This window comes from Bos grunniens, chromosome 27 (genome assembly GCF_055505025.1).
Source record: "Bos grunniens cultivar Pamir isolate PY7600 chromosome 27, Bosgru_T2T1.0, whole genome shotgun sequence".
Lineage (NCBI taxonomy): Eukaryota > Metazoa > Chordata > Mammalia > Artiodactyla > Bovidae > Bos > Bos grunniens.
The window spans coordinates 16,419,317-16,434,719 of NC_141191.1; the positions used below are offsets into that span (position 1 = coordinate 16,419,317).

General features: G+C 46.6%; 1 protein-coding gene and 1 long non-coding RNA gene across 8 annotated transcripts in view; one reads left to right on the forward strand and one right to left on the reverse strand.

Annotated features, from left to right (window-relative positions):
- The window catches only part of ENPP6 (ectonucleotide pyrophosphatase/phosphodiesterase 6), a 114,712-nt gene that overhangs the window by 26,769 nt on the left and 72,540 nt on the right, over nt 1-15,403 (reverse strand). For 6 of the 7 annotated variants that reach the window (XR_015156108.1, XM_086379933.1, XM_086379934.1 and 3 more), the window contains 4 exons: nt 11,826-11,937; nt 6,885-7,026; nt 4,887-5,066; nt 2,466-2,603 (listed from right to left, as the gene is read on the reverse strand). Coding sequence is in view for 5 of the 7 variants with exons in the window: in XM_086379933.1 (XP_086236059.1) it covers nt 2,466-2,603; nt 4,887-5,066; nt 6,885-7,026; nt 11,826-11,937 (572 nt within the window). In the remaining 2 variants the exon portion in view is untranslated. Of the gene's footprint in view, nt 1-2,465; nt 2,604-4,886; nt 6,146-6,884; nt 7,027-11,825; nt 11,938-15,403 lie in introns of all 7 variants that reach the window. The other variant, XR_015156109.1, reaches the window with a different exon arrangement.
- The window catches only part of LOC147343562 (uncharacterized), a 31,637-nt gene continuing 18,513 nt past the window's right edge, over nt 2,280-15,403 (forward strand). The window contains exon 1 of the long non-coding RNA XR_015156111.1: nt 2,280-2,391. This is a non-coding gene — a long non-coding RNA (uncharacterized LOC147343562). The remainder of the gene's footprint in view (nt 2,392-15,403) is intronic.

The following is a 15,403-nucleotide window of genomic DNA, read 5'->3' on the forward strand; positions in this document are numbered from 1 at the left end:
CCTAAGAACCAGAAGAACTTAAGTTGGTGGCAAAAACTATATGGGAAGGGCGTTTTTGCCAAGGAAACCAAATCTTGCATGTTTATGGGATGGCGGTTGTAGGGAAAAAAGGAAGGAAAGATGGGATTCTGTTTTATTGGCCCCAACCAGCAGCAATTTGTCCTGACTCAGCTGTTTTCATATTTAAGCCAGAAAGAAAAAAAAAGGCTCCTCTGCTAGCCAAACCTAGACTCAGAGCAGCTGCTTTTAAAGCTGAGAAACTGTCCCGCTGCAGATGCAAACCGAGATCCCTCGCTGGGCACTGGTACGGAGGTTACAGAGCAAACACAGCGTTCCATCACCATGTGGGGAGAGATTTTGCAAATAAGAATGGGGTAGATTAATAGTCCTGGCCCAGAGCAGCAACAGGGGCATAGAGCGACGTTTTCAATTCTCTGTAGTCAAGTAAGTTTAGTAAACAGCAGGGAGATGTAAAAGAAAAAAAAAATCTAAGCAGGGAAAGAATGGGTGCTCGCTTCTAGGATTTTTCAGAAGATAGAGCAAAACCCCAATATTAAATCTAAGTATCAGAAATTAAAATTAGAAATTATAACTTAAAATTATAATTTATGAATTATAAAATTATAAATTTTAACTAGAAATTAAAATCCTTAGATTATTAAACCTAAGGATCAGAGATTATTATTTTCGTATGTGAATCTTGAAAATAAAAATCTGTAAATTCGAAGACAGTAAAATGATTAAGATATTCAGTCTAGGAGACTGCTACTTGCTACTGCTAAGTCACTTCAGTCGTGTCCGACTCTGTGCAACCCCATAGACGGCAGCCCACCAGGCTTCCCTGTCCCTGGGATTCTCCAGACAAGAACACTGGAGCGGGTTGCCATTTCCTTTTCCAATGCATGAAAGTGAAAAGTGAAAGTGCAGTCGCTCAGTCATGTCCGACTCTAGTGACCCCATGGACTGCAGCCTACCAGGCTCCTCCATCCATGGGATTTTCTAGGCAAAAGTACTGGAGTGGGGTGCCACTGCGTTCTCCGCAGTCTAGGAGACTAAGGTACAACAAAAGACTGACTAAAAGATATTTAAATTTCTCTTAAGGGGACCAGGGACCGCCGTGATTTTCTAAAGAAACATTTGTGTTTTTATGTTATATACACCTTGAGTTACAGTAATATATACTGTATATTCATTGCACTTTCCTCTTTGAGTTGGCTGCTAGGAAGCTCAGAACCATCTTTGTGAACTGCAGTTCCCATCAGGGAATCCCCATTTTCCACACCTGGGTCCCTAGATGTCCATTCATTTGCCTGATCAGTATTTCTGCTGATGGCCACCTGCCCTCACTCTGGCAGATTAAATACCAGTCTTAGGTCTGATATAATCATCCCTTAGTGTTTTCAGGGAACTGTTTCCATGACCCCCTTGGGTACCAAAATCCGTGGACGCTCAAGTCTCTTACATAAAATGACACAGCATTTGCATATAAGGACATACATTCTCCTGTGTATCTTAAATCATCTCTAGATTACTTATGATACCGCAGGCAATGCAGTGTGATATAAATAGCTATAAATATAATGGAAACGTGATGTAAATAGTTGCCGACACTCAGCAAATTCAAGCTTTGCTTTTTGGAACTTTCAGGAATCTTTTTCCCCCTGAATATTTCTGATTTGCGGTTGTTTGAATCTACAGATGCGCAACCTCAAATTCAACTGTACAATGACCCTCATGTGCCAACATCTGCCACTCTCTTTTACCCTCTAGTCTGATCAGTTTGCAGCCCAGCTTCAAATTCATACTGACAAGGACTCAGGCCCTGTCTGGGAACTGACTGTACATGGGACCGCAGATTCCCCTGGAAGGGGGTGGGGGGGTGGGCTGTCCCATCTGGCCAGGTGTCAAAGCTGATGCAAGAGCCTAATGAGCATGGTGTCCAGGCAGACAAGGAGAAGGCTGCTGAGGTCTTTAGGGCATCGGGCAATTAGGGTTTGGACTCAGAAGGCAAGAGAAGCTCTGTAAAATCAAGTTGGCAAACCCGAGACCTGGACCTGCACGAGGGCTTTTGTTTCCAGTCACTGCTCTTCAAGGTGAAAGCAAAGTGGAGCCTCTCCTGGCTATTCGCTGCCCTAAAGCAGTTGCTTTGGTTCGCAGTAATTGTTCCACTTTCAACTGAATAGGTTACATTGTAAGCCTGGGTAATTGAGTTAAGGCCCGTTTGTTAAAATACAACAAGTCTGGAGCCACGAAGTCTAAACCTTGGCTCTGGGTCGGAGCTTCCCGTTTGCATCTGCCGTCATCTGACCAAGCCTTTCAATTCTCTCAAGAAGGAAATAACGCAGCCGATGAGAGACTTGGGTAAAAAACGAACATTTTCAAGTGGAAAAGGTGAGTAACTATTTACCTTTGGCTGTTTGATAGAATTTGTATCATGGATGTCTTGTCGTGTGTTTTATGTTTACCTCAGTTATGAACCATCCTTCATCGGCCACTAGGGTCAGAGGGGAGACAAACTTCCCTTTCTTGTAATAGAACCTGCTCGGAATGTCTTCCTTCGCGTAGACAGTCATGTGCTCCACTCGCCTCACTTTGTTATATATCTGTAAAGAGAGCCAAGAAGGACCAGGTTTGCATTCTCTTTCTTACATATACGGGACCGTGTATTGGACCTGGTGGAGAGGATCCTCTTATAAAAACTTACTTATGTCAAAAATACTATAGCAACATTAAAATATGAATGAGAAATTGGTCTGCCTGGCATTAAATACCCCCAATATCAAAGAAATGCATTTATTCTTTGACTCGACCTAGAGCATGTCCTACCTACCCCTGATTCTAAAAGAACTAGTAGGGATGTCCCTGGCAGTCCAGGGGTTAGGGCTCCATGCTTCCAAAGTAGGGGGGGCTTGAGTTCGAACCCTGGTCGGGGAACTAGGATCCCACATGCCATGTGGCCACCCCCCCGCCAAAAAAAAAGTACTAGTAACTGTTTGCCATTAATTACACTGCTGATCTGATGAAGACATAAACCCTGTACGTATTTGCAGTATTTAGCAGCAGCTCAAATCTATTTGGCTAAAATTAAAACCAACTGGCTGATGTAGATTCTTTGGTGCTTAGCCAAATCAGGCATTCATTCCTGGGTAGACCTGAATAGAAAATTGAGTTTATCCACTCAACTCGGGAAAATAATGAGTCTTTAGGCTGCTTGGTAGAGAGTTTCTAATGGCCCTGGGAGTTATGATTTCCTACATAAAAAAACCTGTAATTCTTAAGGAAAGGAGGGTGCACCCCCAGAAAGATTTGAGATAAGTGGAAACTCCCATGGCACGTAGGGGGTCTCACACACTCTTGTGTCCATCATGGGATGAGCTGTCACCCAAACACAGCCCCTGCTCCTGAATAATCCACCAACCGCTTTAGGCAGCTTGCACCTGCCTGACGTACACACCACACTGGAAGCAAGAAGCTCTTCCCAGCTCGCGAGCCGCTGATGCTCTCACATCCTGGGGTCCAGGTGCCAAGTTGGAGACATGGATGGTGCTCCATGCCCGCAAAACAGAACTTCTTTGCAAGAAGCCGTCGACTGCGGGAGCTGCCAGTGTGGAAAGTATTCTTCCCAGTTTCACACTTACAGAGTTACAGGAATGCTGAGCACACATGTTGAATACCTGTACTTGCTGACCATGGAGCTTGAGAAAAAGGGGGGCATCTGTGTGGAGAGGGGATGAGGCTGGGGGCAACAGCTTTGTGGGCACCATGTTCCTCAACCCCCTACGGACAGATCTCAGACCTTAAGTGGGAGGGAGCAGGTAGCGTTGGCAGGGGGGTCTCTCTCTGGGCCAAAAAGGAGGACACTGCCCCCTACCCCAGCCTGCACCAGCGCTCCATCAACACCAACAACGCCACTGCCATGAGGACAGGTAGAGGCGCCAGGCCCAGCTGAGGCCCATTCCTGCCTCCCTGTGGGTGGTGCCCCCACTGTAGGTGGGGTGGGACCCCCCGAAGACGGCAGTCTCTCCGGGAGTGGGCGGAAGCCCCAGGGCCTGCACTGGGAGACGACCATGCCACACGGGGCCAAGCAGTCAGCCAGCGGTGCCACTTGCTCCTTTTGCTCCTCAGTGTGGTGTGCCAGCCACTCAGACGAAGTACTGTTCGGAGGACAAGTGAGTGGGGGTCTTGCCATCTCAGGTGCCCAGTTCCCGCGCGCAAGGACTGCCACACCCTCTTGGGAATGGCGCTCTCCAGGGGTGATCACTGTCCTTGGTGACCGTCTGCATTCCCTGCCGTGGGCCCAGCAAGCTTCTCCGTGCTTCAGAGCCACCCAGGAGGGCGGCAACCATGCCGCCAGCTCCCAGGCAGGACAAAGATGCAGCAGGAAGGCTGGTCAGGGAGCTGCTCAGCTGCTGAGGGTTGGAGTCCCATCCCTGGCCAACCTAAGGCACACGCAGCCTCAGCCTGGTTTCACTGGTCACCTTCTCCCCGTGCCCTGATGGGAACAGATCAGACTGGCCGCTTTCTTCCAGAGAAGAGCTCCCAGTGCGGGCATCCACTGCGCCAGCTGTGCCTGACACGTGCTGCGTGTCACCCAGGAAGAAAGCAGCCCTGTTAGGGGCTGGGCCCTTGGCACGCTGAGCACTGCACATCCTTCATCTCGCTTCAGAGCCACTAATGTTCTGAGCTCATCTCAGACAAGGGAAGACACGGGAAGATGAACCGCTGGACAGAGGTCACCCGGCAAGGGAGGGGCCGGGTGGGTCATCTGTCTCCAGAGTCCTGGCATCCCGAGGTTGCCCGGCGTTTCCGCCTTGAAACTACAGATAAAGACCCACCACAGACACCCCCGTCCCCCCCTGACTGGGCCCACCACCCACCCTTCTTACCTCAGAATGCTTCCCGGGGGCTGGCCACAGGCTCACGACTGGCCCTCGCCCCTTCAGCTGCTGCAGGTCACGGAGGTTGATGTAGTTATCCAGCTTGATCACTTTGTCTGTCCAGGAAATGTCAGTCATCCCGTGATCTGAGAAGATGATGACGTTAAGGTCGTCCTGCAGATCCCGTTCCTTGGGGGTGGGTTGGGGGCAGGAGAGGCGGTCAGGACGGCGTCCATAAAAGGGCCGTCTCAATACTGGCTGTCTTGCAAAGAGGTGTTTTCTTTTTTTTTTTAATTTTTTTTTTCACACCAAAAACATTCATTTTGTATTGGGGTATAGCCAATTAACAATGCTATGATAGTTTCAGGTGAACAGTGAAGGGACTCAGCCGTTCATATACATGTATCCACTCTCCCCCCAAACTCCCCGCCCATCCAGGCTGCCACATAACACTGAGCAGAGTTCCCTGTGCTATACAGCAGGTTTTTGTTGGTTATCCGCTTTAAATATAACAGTGTGTACCTGACCTTCCCAAAGTCCTTACTTACGGGCTATAGGAGAAAGAGTTCGTCCTCAGTTCTGAATTTAATCACCTACTTGTCTGCCTTGATGCAACACGGCTCAAAATCGTAGCAGAAGCACTTTGGGGAGGGGAGCCCGGGAGCCCATGCTGAACATGATACGTACGGGCTCCAGGTTTTTAAGGTAGCCAGTCGGTTTTCGTCCTCTTTGGGGCTTGCAACATACTCATGTGGGAAATATGACGACTATCACTTGCCCATTTTACACACGTTTGAAAAATTAAGCCCAGGAAAATTTTAAAAATTAATGCTTTAAGTCAGACAGAGAAATTCAAATATCATATATCATTTTTAGGTGGAATCTAAAAAAAAATGCTTCAAATGAAATTATTTACAAAACAGAATTAGACTCATGGGCATAGAAATCAAACTTATGGCTACCAAAGGGGAAAGTGGAAGGAGAAGGATAAATTAGGAGGTTGGGATTAACATATACACTACTGTATATAAAATGAACATAAGGTGGTGGTGGTGGTTTAGTTACTAAGTCGTGTCCAACTCTTTGCAAACCCATGGACTGTGGCCTGCCAGGCTCCTCTGTCCATGGGATTCTCCAGGCAAGAATACTGGAGTGGGTTGCCATGCCCTCCTCCAGGGGATCTTCCTAACTCAGGGATCAAACCCGCATCTCCTGAAGCTCCTGTTTGGCAGGTGTATTCTTTACCACTGGGCCGCCACCTGGGAATACTGTAAAAATACAAGGGACTATATTCAATACATTGTAATAGCCTATAATGAAAAAGAACCATATATATATATGTGTGTGTGTGTGTGTGTGTGTAACTGAATTGCTTTGCTGTACACCTGACATTAGCACATTTCAAATCAACTATACTGCCATAAAAAAAAAAAAATTAAGAAATAATACTTTGCTTAAAGTCATTCAGGGAGAAAACCCAGGCCTGGTTTTGATGCCCATGGCGACCTGGTGACCAGACTGATAGGCTTGGGGTAAAGCATTGGCCCGTTTCACCCGCTGAGCCAGGCAGCCATGCAGATCAGGTCACTTCAGCACCACTGGCCTGGCTGCTCACAGGGGATCTTGTGGTGGTTTGGGAGACCCTACATGAAGAAAAGCTTCCCTGGGGGCTCAGCTGGTGAAGAATCCCCCTGCAATTCGGGAGACCTGGGTTCAATCCCTAGGGTTGGGAAGATCTCCTGGAGAAGGGAAAGGCTGCCCACTCCAGTATTCTGGCCTGGAGAGTTCCAGGGATGGTATAGTCCATGGGGTCGCAAAAAGTTGGACACGACTGAGCGACTTTCACTGTATGAAGAAAAAGTGAACCTACCCCTCCACCCCCAGACCCTCAAGCTGGCCCAGTCAGCTCTCAGAGTAAGAAGGGCGATGCCGAGGGCTGGGACAGTCCAGGAGACAGGGGAGAGGGACAGGGGGGAGGTTAGCCCAGTGGGCTGGGTTTCCGGTCACCTGGATCCACTTGGTCATGTACGCCATCACGGTGTCCACGGCCTTCACGGCGTCTTTCCTCTGTGGTGACGACGGCCCATAATGGTGGCCTTCCACGTCGACGCGCTCGTAGTAGATGGCCGCCAGGTCCGCCTGGCCGCTTCTGGGGGGCAGGGAGAGAGGTGCGGCTGAGAGAAGCCCCCCAGCCTTCTCCCCTCCCGACCTACGGCCCCAGTGGGAGCGGGCCTGTAGGCCCGGCACAGCTGACACCCTAAAACGAGCAAGCGGGTTCTCCGAGGGAGAGACAGGAAGAGCGCATCTAGACCTGCCAGTCCTGAGCACCATGGCGACGAAAGCCACAGAATGTGCTTCCGCGTTACCTCCGCTCTCAGCTCATCAGGACCCAGGAGTTGGAAGAGGCGGCCACAGGCAGGGGACGGTTCTGAAAGCCCCACTTCCTGCCCGGTGGCTTCGGAAGATTAGAGAAAAGAGAAGCGATCATTCAAGTAACGGCTCTCCCATTACTGCTGGCCTTCGAGGAAGCCTCTAAAGAAAACACTGAGCTGGAGGTGCAACTGACCGGCAAGGATAAGAGCAAGCTTTACCAGGCCACCTTGCAGGAGGCAGACAGGTTTGTGTTCAAGGCTTGACATCAGCAGACACTCCCAGCACGCTTGTTCCCTGGGCACCCAGGAAGGCTCAGCTCCAGGGTGGACACAGAGTGAATTCTAGCACTGACCACACTTCCTGCCTCCCAGAAAGACTCGGTTCTGGCTAAACGCCCGCTCTGGGCCAGAGTACTGGTGGTAAAAACCCAGCTATGTAAGCCTCCACGTGGGTCTGAGACCGAGTGGGAACTAGAGAGATGAACTGGACTAGGAGGCTGAGGGAGCCAGGGAGGAGAGAAAACACGGGGCCAAGTGCCCGCCCTGCCCTGCACAGCTGGGGGCTTCCCACTATGACTGCCCCGCCCCCAACCCCTCCCAAAGCTGGGGAACAGAGCTACATTGGTGAGGATGCTGGTGATGACGAGTGTAGCAGTACGGGCAACCGACAGAAGAGGAAGCAACGGAAAAGGAATGAAGGTTAACTCCTTTGCTTGGGCTTTACAAAGATTAATAACAAATACTCTTGGCAGACTGCCTTATTCATCTCAAAAAACTCTATCTAAACACACAAGGGAGGCAGCAAGTTCTCTCTGGGTGTGGTCTCCCTGACCCTTAGAATGAGAGGATGTGTGTCCTGAACGCCTGCAGTGCCTTGGGCCTTGCGATCTACAGCAGAGGAAAAAGAACCCCAGAGTAGTTCAAGAGCGTGGTTGCACAAACGAACACCCTCGCCCGTCCTTCAGGTCTCAGGGCATGTCCGGATGCCCAGGCTCAGCTGGGTAGTCCTTCCGGGCACTCCTGCAGCATTCCTGGTTCATCTCCAGGTTGTGATTCTTCACACTGTGCTCTAATCGCCCATTTATGTATCCTTCTCCCCTCTAAACTCCGGGGTTCTTTCGCCCTGGGGTGCATTCATTCTCCATGTATCTCAGCTCAGCCTAGGATCTTTCATACAGTAGGAGCTCTGTAACTGTCAGTCGAAGGTATAATAATAGTAAGTGCTCAATGTGTGTGTGCGTGCTAGATCGCTTCAGTTGTGTCCGATTCTTTGTGACCCCATGGACTGTATAGCCCACCAGGCTCCTCTGCCCATGGGATTCTCCAGGCAAGAATACTGGAGTGGGTTGCTGTGTCCTCCTCCAGGGGATCTTCCCAACCCAGGGATCGAACCTGCATCTCCTGCATTGCAGGTGGATTTTTTACAGCTGAGGCACAGAGGAGGGAAGCCCCAAGTGCTCAATAAATGATAGCTATTCTGGGTCAGGCACTATGTTGAGGGCTTTTTATGCATTATCAGAATTCATCCTGACAGAAACCCTATCAGGCACAAATACCGAAAACAGAGAGCTCAAGATGGTTGTCCATATCACTCAGCTCATGAGAAGCAGAGCCAACACTGAGACCCCGGTGGGGCTGACTCGACATCCTGACCCAACACCCTGAAAGGATTCAGCAGGCCGTGCACCAATGGGGAAACATTCTGTGTAGCCCAACGGACTTGTGGAAATGGTTCTCATTTGGCTATCGGGTCCTGCCAACCCCAAGAAAGCCGGGTGTTGAGGCACAGCGAAGGCAGCGGCGAGACCTAGTCGCTCTCATTTCCTGGCATGAGCTCTGTTGGATACACCTCCAGGCTGTGGGTCTGTGGTGAAGAGCGTCCCCAGAGAAAAGCTTTGGCAGATTTTGCAGGTGAGGAAATAGGCCAAAAAGGATGCAAGGAGTTGCTCAAGGCCTCACAGATCTGAGTCGCGGCTGCTGTGCTGTGTGTGCTTAGTCCCTCAGTCGTGTCTGACTCTCTGTGACCCTGTGGCCTGTAGCCCACCCGGCTCCTCTGTCCATGGGATTCTCCAGGCAACAATACTGGAGTGGGTTGCCACACCCTCCTCCAGGGCATCTTCCCAACCCAGGGATCGAACCCAGGTCTCCCGCACTGCAGATGGATTCTTTACAGTCTGAGCCACCAGGAAAACCCAAGAATACTGAAGAGGGTAGCCTATCTATTCTCCAGGGGGAGTCATGGCTAGGATTGGAAATTGTGAACCTTTCACGTCCAGGGTCAGGACACCACAAGCCCATGCTTTTGAATGTCCACACCAATGCCATTCACTGCACAGGGATGGAGTCCAGAGCAGGTTCAGCCCTGCATCTTCCTTCTCCATGGTCATACTCATCAAGAGGGCACAACCTTTAATGATACTGTGACGTTCTCATACCTCAAGGTGTACTTCATTCATGGTTTGGAGGAGACACGGCTTTCAAGGTAAGGGAAATTGCCAGTCAAGCGTGATTATCTCTTTTTAGAACAAAACAGACTGGTCCTTCTTTAACAAATACCATGTCCTCTCTCCTCCATGATGTTGTTCAGTTGCTAAGTCATGTCCGACTCTGTGACCCCATGGTCAGCAGCACACGAGGCTTCCCTGTCCTTCACTATCTCCCAGAGCTTGCCCAAACTCATGTCCATTGAGTTGGTGATGCTGTCCAACCCTCCCATCCTCTCTCTCCCCCTTCCCCTCCTGTCCTCAATTTTTTTAGTATCAGGATCTTTTCCAATGAGTCGGCTGTTTACATCAAGTGGCCAAAGCATTGGAGTTTCAGCTTCAGCATCAGTCCGTCCTCCATGGTGGGGACTGGGTTCAGTTATTATTTGGTTGTTTCTCACAAATAATATTATCATCATTCATCCTTGCTAACATGTGGATGCCTAATAACAAATCCCCCTGCATTTACAGACAGCAGAGAACAAAATGTCCCTGAGGGTCCCCATAATGTAGGCGGTGGGGAAAAGCTCTTACTCAGGAATGGCATTTTCATACCAATCCCTAAACTTTTTTGAGGCCCGTGTTCATTACACTGAGGGGCTGATGGCATTTCCTTCACCATGTTTGCGCATAATGGAACTTTCCACAAAATCATGCCCTCAGACATGCCTCCGCATTTAGCTGCCTTGTGTACTTGAGCCTGGAGCATCCCAGACGTGCTGGTCCACACAGTACCTCCTGTTTTCTGTGCGCACCCCCAGGGTGGGGCTTGGACGTGGGAAGAATTTCACAGGGTTGACTGGTTGCCCTGAAGTTCAAGGAAATGCTTTCAGGTCACTACATTTTAGACACTGCACCTTAATACAGCAGCCACTGGGCTGGCTTCTTTAAGGCTATTTGGCATATTCATAAATCTCCATGTGGTCAGAAAGCTAGTAAGTCTCACAGGTTTACCTGATGGCTTTGTGTCGGGAAGCTGTCAACCCCAGATGCCAGGAACACTGGAGCTGTGATGCTCACTATTTGGGGATTTATATGCATGCCTTTTGTGAAAGACGTCTATGTGGGAGCATGTTGATTCATGAGGGACCGGAGTCTTCAAGGGCTGAGCGCGCTTGCCTGTTTGGAGCTTAGCTGACAAACTCTTGGTGGCCAGCTGTTTTCCACATGGGTCTGGTCTCCATCACAGGTCAGCTCATTTGTAACGGAGGGGCCGGGTGAGGAGCGACAGATGGGAACGCCTACAGATCTGTTTCTGGCCCTTTATAGCCTCCAGCCCAGGAACCATGCCAGAAGGACATGTGGCCATGAGCCCAGTTACCTGAAAGCTATGTGGGGCCCCCAGCCCTGGGGTTTCAGGGACACCCAGATCTCCCATCACCTTAGGATTCTGTCCAGATCTCTTTGCAATGTAAAAAAGTTCAGGATGTCACATCCACTTTCCTTACTGAAGTGGATTGGAAAGAAGGAAATTAGGCAGAGAGAAATGGAGGCAGTTTAAAGGGATAGTTGAAACTGTTGACTGTGAAAAAATTCAAGACTTAGAAGTTAAGTCAGTTTCCCTGACTCTCGTCTGCTATTCAGGAGAGCTCTACTGACCTGCGTTCTTTCAAACTAGGTGTGATGATAGTTCCATGGGGAAGAAGAAAAAAGCTTTTATGTTCTAATGTGCCAATAGGCTTTGTATGTTTCCAAGAAGATGGCAGAGTAGGCAATTTCTCCAAACTTTTTCCAACACAGATCTTGCCTTTTTTTTTTTTTTGGCCAAAAACTTATCAACGTCTTCTGATAGCCAAGCATTCACTATATCATGATTAGAGAAACGCTGACATTCACATGGCTTCTCTACTATCCATCAACATAAAGAAGAAAGTCCCAAATACCTAGAGACTTCCTTGCCCTCAATTCAGCGTTTCCAAAGACCGCTCCTACCTAAAATTTCTCATGCTAGCAGGTAGCAATCACCACGTGAAAGGCTCACCACCTCTCTGAAACATTGTGCCACCTGTCCCAAAGGGTTCTTAATCCATTAAAGCATTCTTTATTGGTCCTGGAAACAAGGAAGAACATGGCTAAGAATTTGGGACACTCACTTGAAGACGTCAAGAGCGCCGCTGACTGCATTGACAAAATTGATATCCGTTGGGACAGATTTATACTCGAGGCAGTAAGTAGGTCTGACACCAAGAATCTCAACTTCACAGCCTAAGGAGGAGAAAGATGGTAAATGGTTACCTTCTTCAGTAATCAAGATAGGGTCATAGGACAATTTTAGGAAGCAAATAACATTAGTCGAAACAAAAATTTTTGTTCCTTTTTATTAAATAAAAATGTATTAGTGATAGGTGGTGTATTTAGCTCTAATTTTGTTTAAGTGGGTCTTAAATGTCATTTCTATACAACACTTGGGTAGGAGGAGAAGAGGGTGACTGAGGATGAGATGGTCAGATGGAATCACAGACTCAATGGACATTGAGTCAATGGAGTTTGAGCAAACTCTGGGACATAGAGAATGACTGCATGCTGCAGTCCATGGGATCGCAAAGTGTCGAACACAACTGAGTGAGTGAATGATGGATGACAGTACAACACTGGTATCTTCTGACAAAAACTGGCAAAATTGGTTAATGGTTATCTTTCTCAGTTTGAAACAATGACAAAAATTAATTAAAACACAAAATGTCTCAACTTTTTTTTCTATAGAATTTTTACAACTACTAATTCTTCTAGTGTATCTTTGCCTGTTCTAGAATCAAGTAGAGAAAGTGAAAGCGAAAGTCGCTCAGTCATGTCTGACTCTTTGCAACCCCGTGGACTATCCAGTCCATGGAATTCTCCAGTCCAGAATATTGGAGTGGGAAGCCTTTCCCTTCTCCAGAGGATCTTCCCAACCCAGGGATTGAACCCAGGTCTCTCGCACTGTAGGCAGATTCTTTACCAGCTGAGCCATAAGGGAAGCCCAGTATCAAGTATAAGGTAGTATCTGACTAGCTTGGGAACAATAGTCTGACTGGACTCAGAAGTACTGTACTGATGGAAATGCCTAAAAATCACTGACTTCACGAAAGGATTCTAAGCTAAACTCTTGCCTCTTCCAAAATGAAGTAAAAGAATGAAAGGCATTTCGATGTTAGGAGCTGCTGTGGTCTCAGTTTTTTCGTCACAGGCCCTGAACAAGTTGAAATGGTTGCCCTAAGAAAGAGCCACCAAACCTTATCATCAGAAAATGGAGCAGGAGAGGAATGAGCCAGCCTCAGTTTAAAATAGTTGAGTCTATTTCTTGGGCACCAACTAGGTCACTATGTTCAGACATAGCATCTCCATCCGGTTTTGTTCTAGAATCTAGCCTAGTGGGAGAGGACCTCGTGAAAACAGTATCAGACTTGAAGTCTAAAGTGAGATGCCTGTTTTCTGGGTGGTAAGGGAACTCAGACACAGGCACATGTAATTCAGATATTGTTTCCTTCTGGAAGCTTTCCTCGAATCCCCATTTGGACTCAGTCTTATAGACTGTGTCTGGCTGCTGTGTTGGGGGATGGAGGTGGAAAGAAAGAGATGCCCAAGAGATGAGAGCAGTGGAAACAAGAGTTCAAAGGGAGAAACAATAAGGTGTGTGGAGACCAGCAAGAAGGGCAACATTCCTAGGCAAGGAGGGGTCTGGAGGCCAGACAGTCTTTCTTGTAGCCCAGAGAAAATGAGTCCCATGTAAACTTGGTATAATCCTTATGAATCCTATATAATACTGGATCGTGCCTCCATTTTATCAGGAGAAACTGAGTCAGAAAGGTAGCGAGATTGTCCCACTGCCACAGCGCAAGTGTGAGGAGGAGCTAGCATTAGAATCTAGGGTTACCTGACTCTGAAACTTCAGGTATTCTTTTAAAATAGTACCTGATGAATTCAGACATGCATGGACAGAAATTATGGAAACTAAAGACAGAGATATTTCAATACTATTAAGATTTACTCAAGTTTATTGAGAAATAAGTCAAAATAAAAGAATCTAAGAATGAATAAGATAGGGTTTTAAAATAAAACAACAGCAAATGATGAAGTCTCAAAAAACAGTTAAGTATTAGTAATAAGTATTAATGTAGTTATGTGAAAATTTTTTTTTGAAAAATAAGATGCATATTTTAAAAATGTTTAATAACCTGTATCCAAAGTTCCAAGTTATTTCAACAAAAATTAAAGGAAAAGCATTTTTACTTTTGTTAGCAGGAAGGAATCATTAATATATAGCTTTTATTCTAGACACTTAAATGATTGGAATATACAGAAAAAAGTTGTATGCATAACTTCCAAGTCACTAAAGGAAAAAAAAGATGCGTAAAAATCAAAGTACATGAGAAGTTTTTTTAGAAAGGAAATATCCAAGAAGCACTAATACTGAAAGCATAATTAAAGAGAAAATCAAATATACTTGTTTCAAAATAAATGTGAATGGGTTACACTCTATTCTTGCAAGAATGTCAACATGAAGTAACTATAAACTATTTTTTTTAATTTGTAGTTTAAGTAAAAGGACACAGAAATGTTAGATATAAAAGAGTAGACCAAAGAAACCCACCAAAAGTAAACCAAAATATCAGGTCTATCAATAGTATTAAAGTTGATTATGGTCTCATAAGCCTGAAACAGCTACAAATCCACATTAATCATTTAGAATGTGAGTTAGTATTTACATACAATAAATATACACAACACAACACACAGAAGGCTTGGAAATATAAAGTGCAAAATTACAGTCTTGGTGGGAGACTTTAATGACAGCTCAAGATATAAAGAATAAAGAAATATATAAGATAAAGATACAGAGGCTTTGAATGTTAGTATCAATAAGTTGTATTCAATGTGTGTGCGAACTCAGTCACCTCAGTCGTGTCCAGCTCTTTGCGACCCTATGCACTGTAGCCCACCAGGCTCCTCTGCCCATGGAATTCTCCAGGCAAGAATACTAGAGTGGGTTTCCATGCCCTCCTCCAGGGGATCTTCCCAACCCAGGGACCAAACCAGGGTCTCCTGCATTGCAGGTGAATTCTTTACCATCTGAGCCACCTGGGAAGCCCAAGTTGTAGTCAATAGACATTGAAAATGTATCTTATTATTATTGAATCTTATTACTATAGAATTCTTATAAGAATGGAAGTATTATAAAAATACAACAGTTGGAAAAGCTGACCATATTCTCATCCACAGAGAAAATCTCAGTAACTTCCCAGAAGTAGAACCTTTATAGCACAATGCGTATTATCTCTGACCACAGGTAATAAAACTAGAAATTAATCATAACAGTTAACTAAAAATAAATCCAACTCATTATAAATAAAAAAGTAAACCTCTGTGAAACTTGATGTAAAGAGGAAATGGAAACTTCACTGACAGGCTAGTTATTAACAATGGTGAAAATTCTACATTTCAAAACTTCATGGGACACATTTTCATTTAGGTCAGAAGCAAATAGGAACATTGCCGTCACCACTGTAATTTGTTACTGTTACAGAACTGCTTATCAAGGCAATTAACAAGAAGCAGAGATAAAAGAAGGAGTGCTGGAATCAGGAGGCAGGCACGAGCATTCCTCTATGGGAGCATTTTAAAAAACTTTTTGTCACCCGTGGCAAAATACCTATTTTGCTTCATGACACAGAACACACACACTCACAGAAGA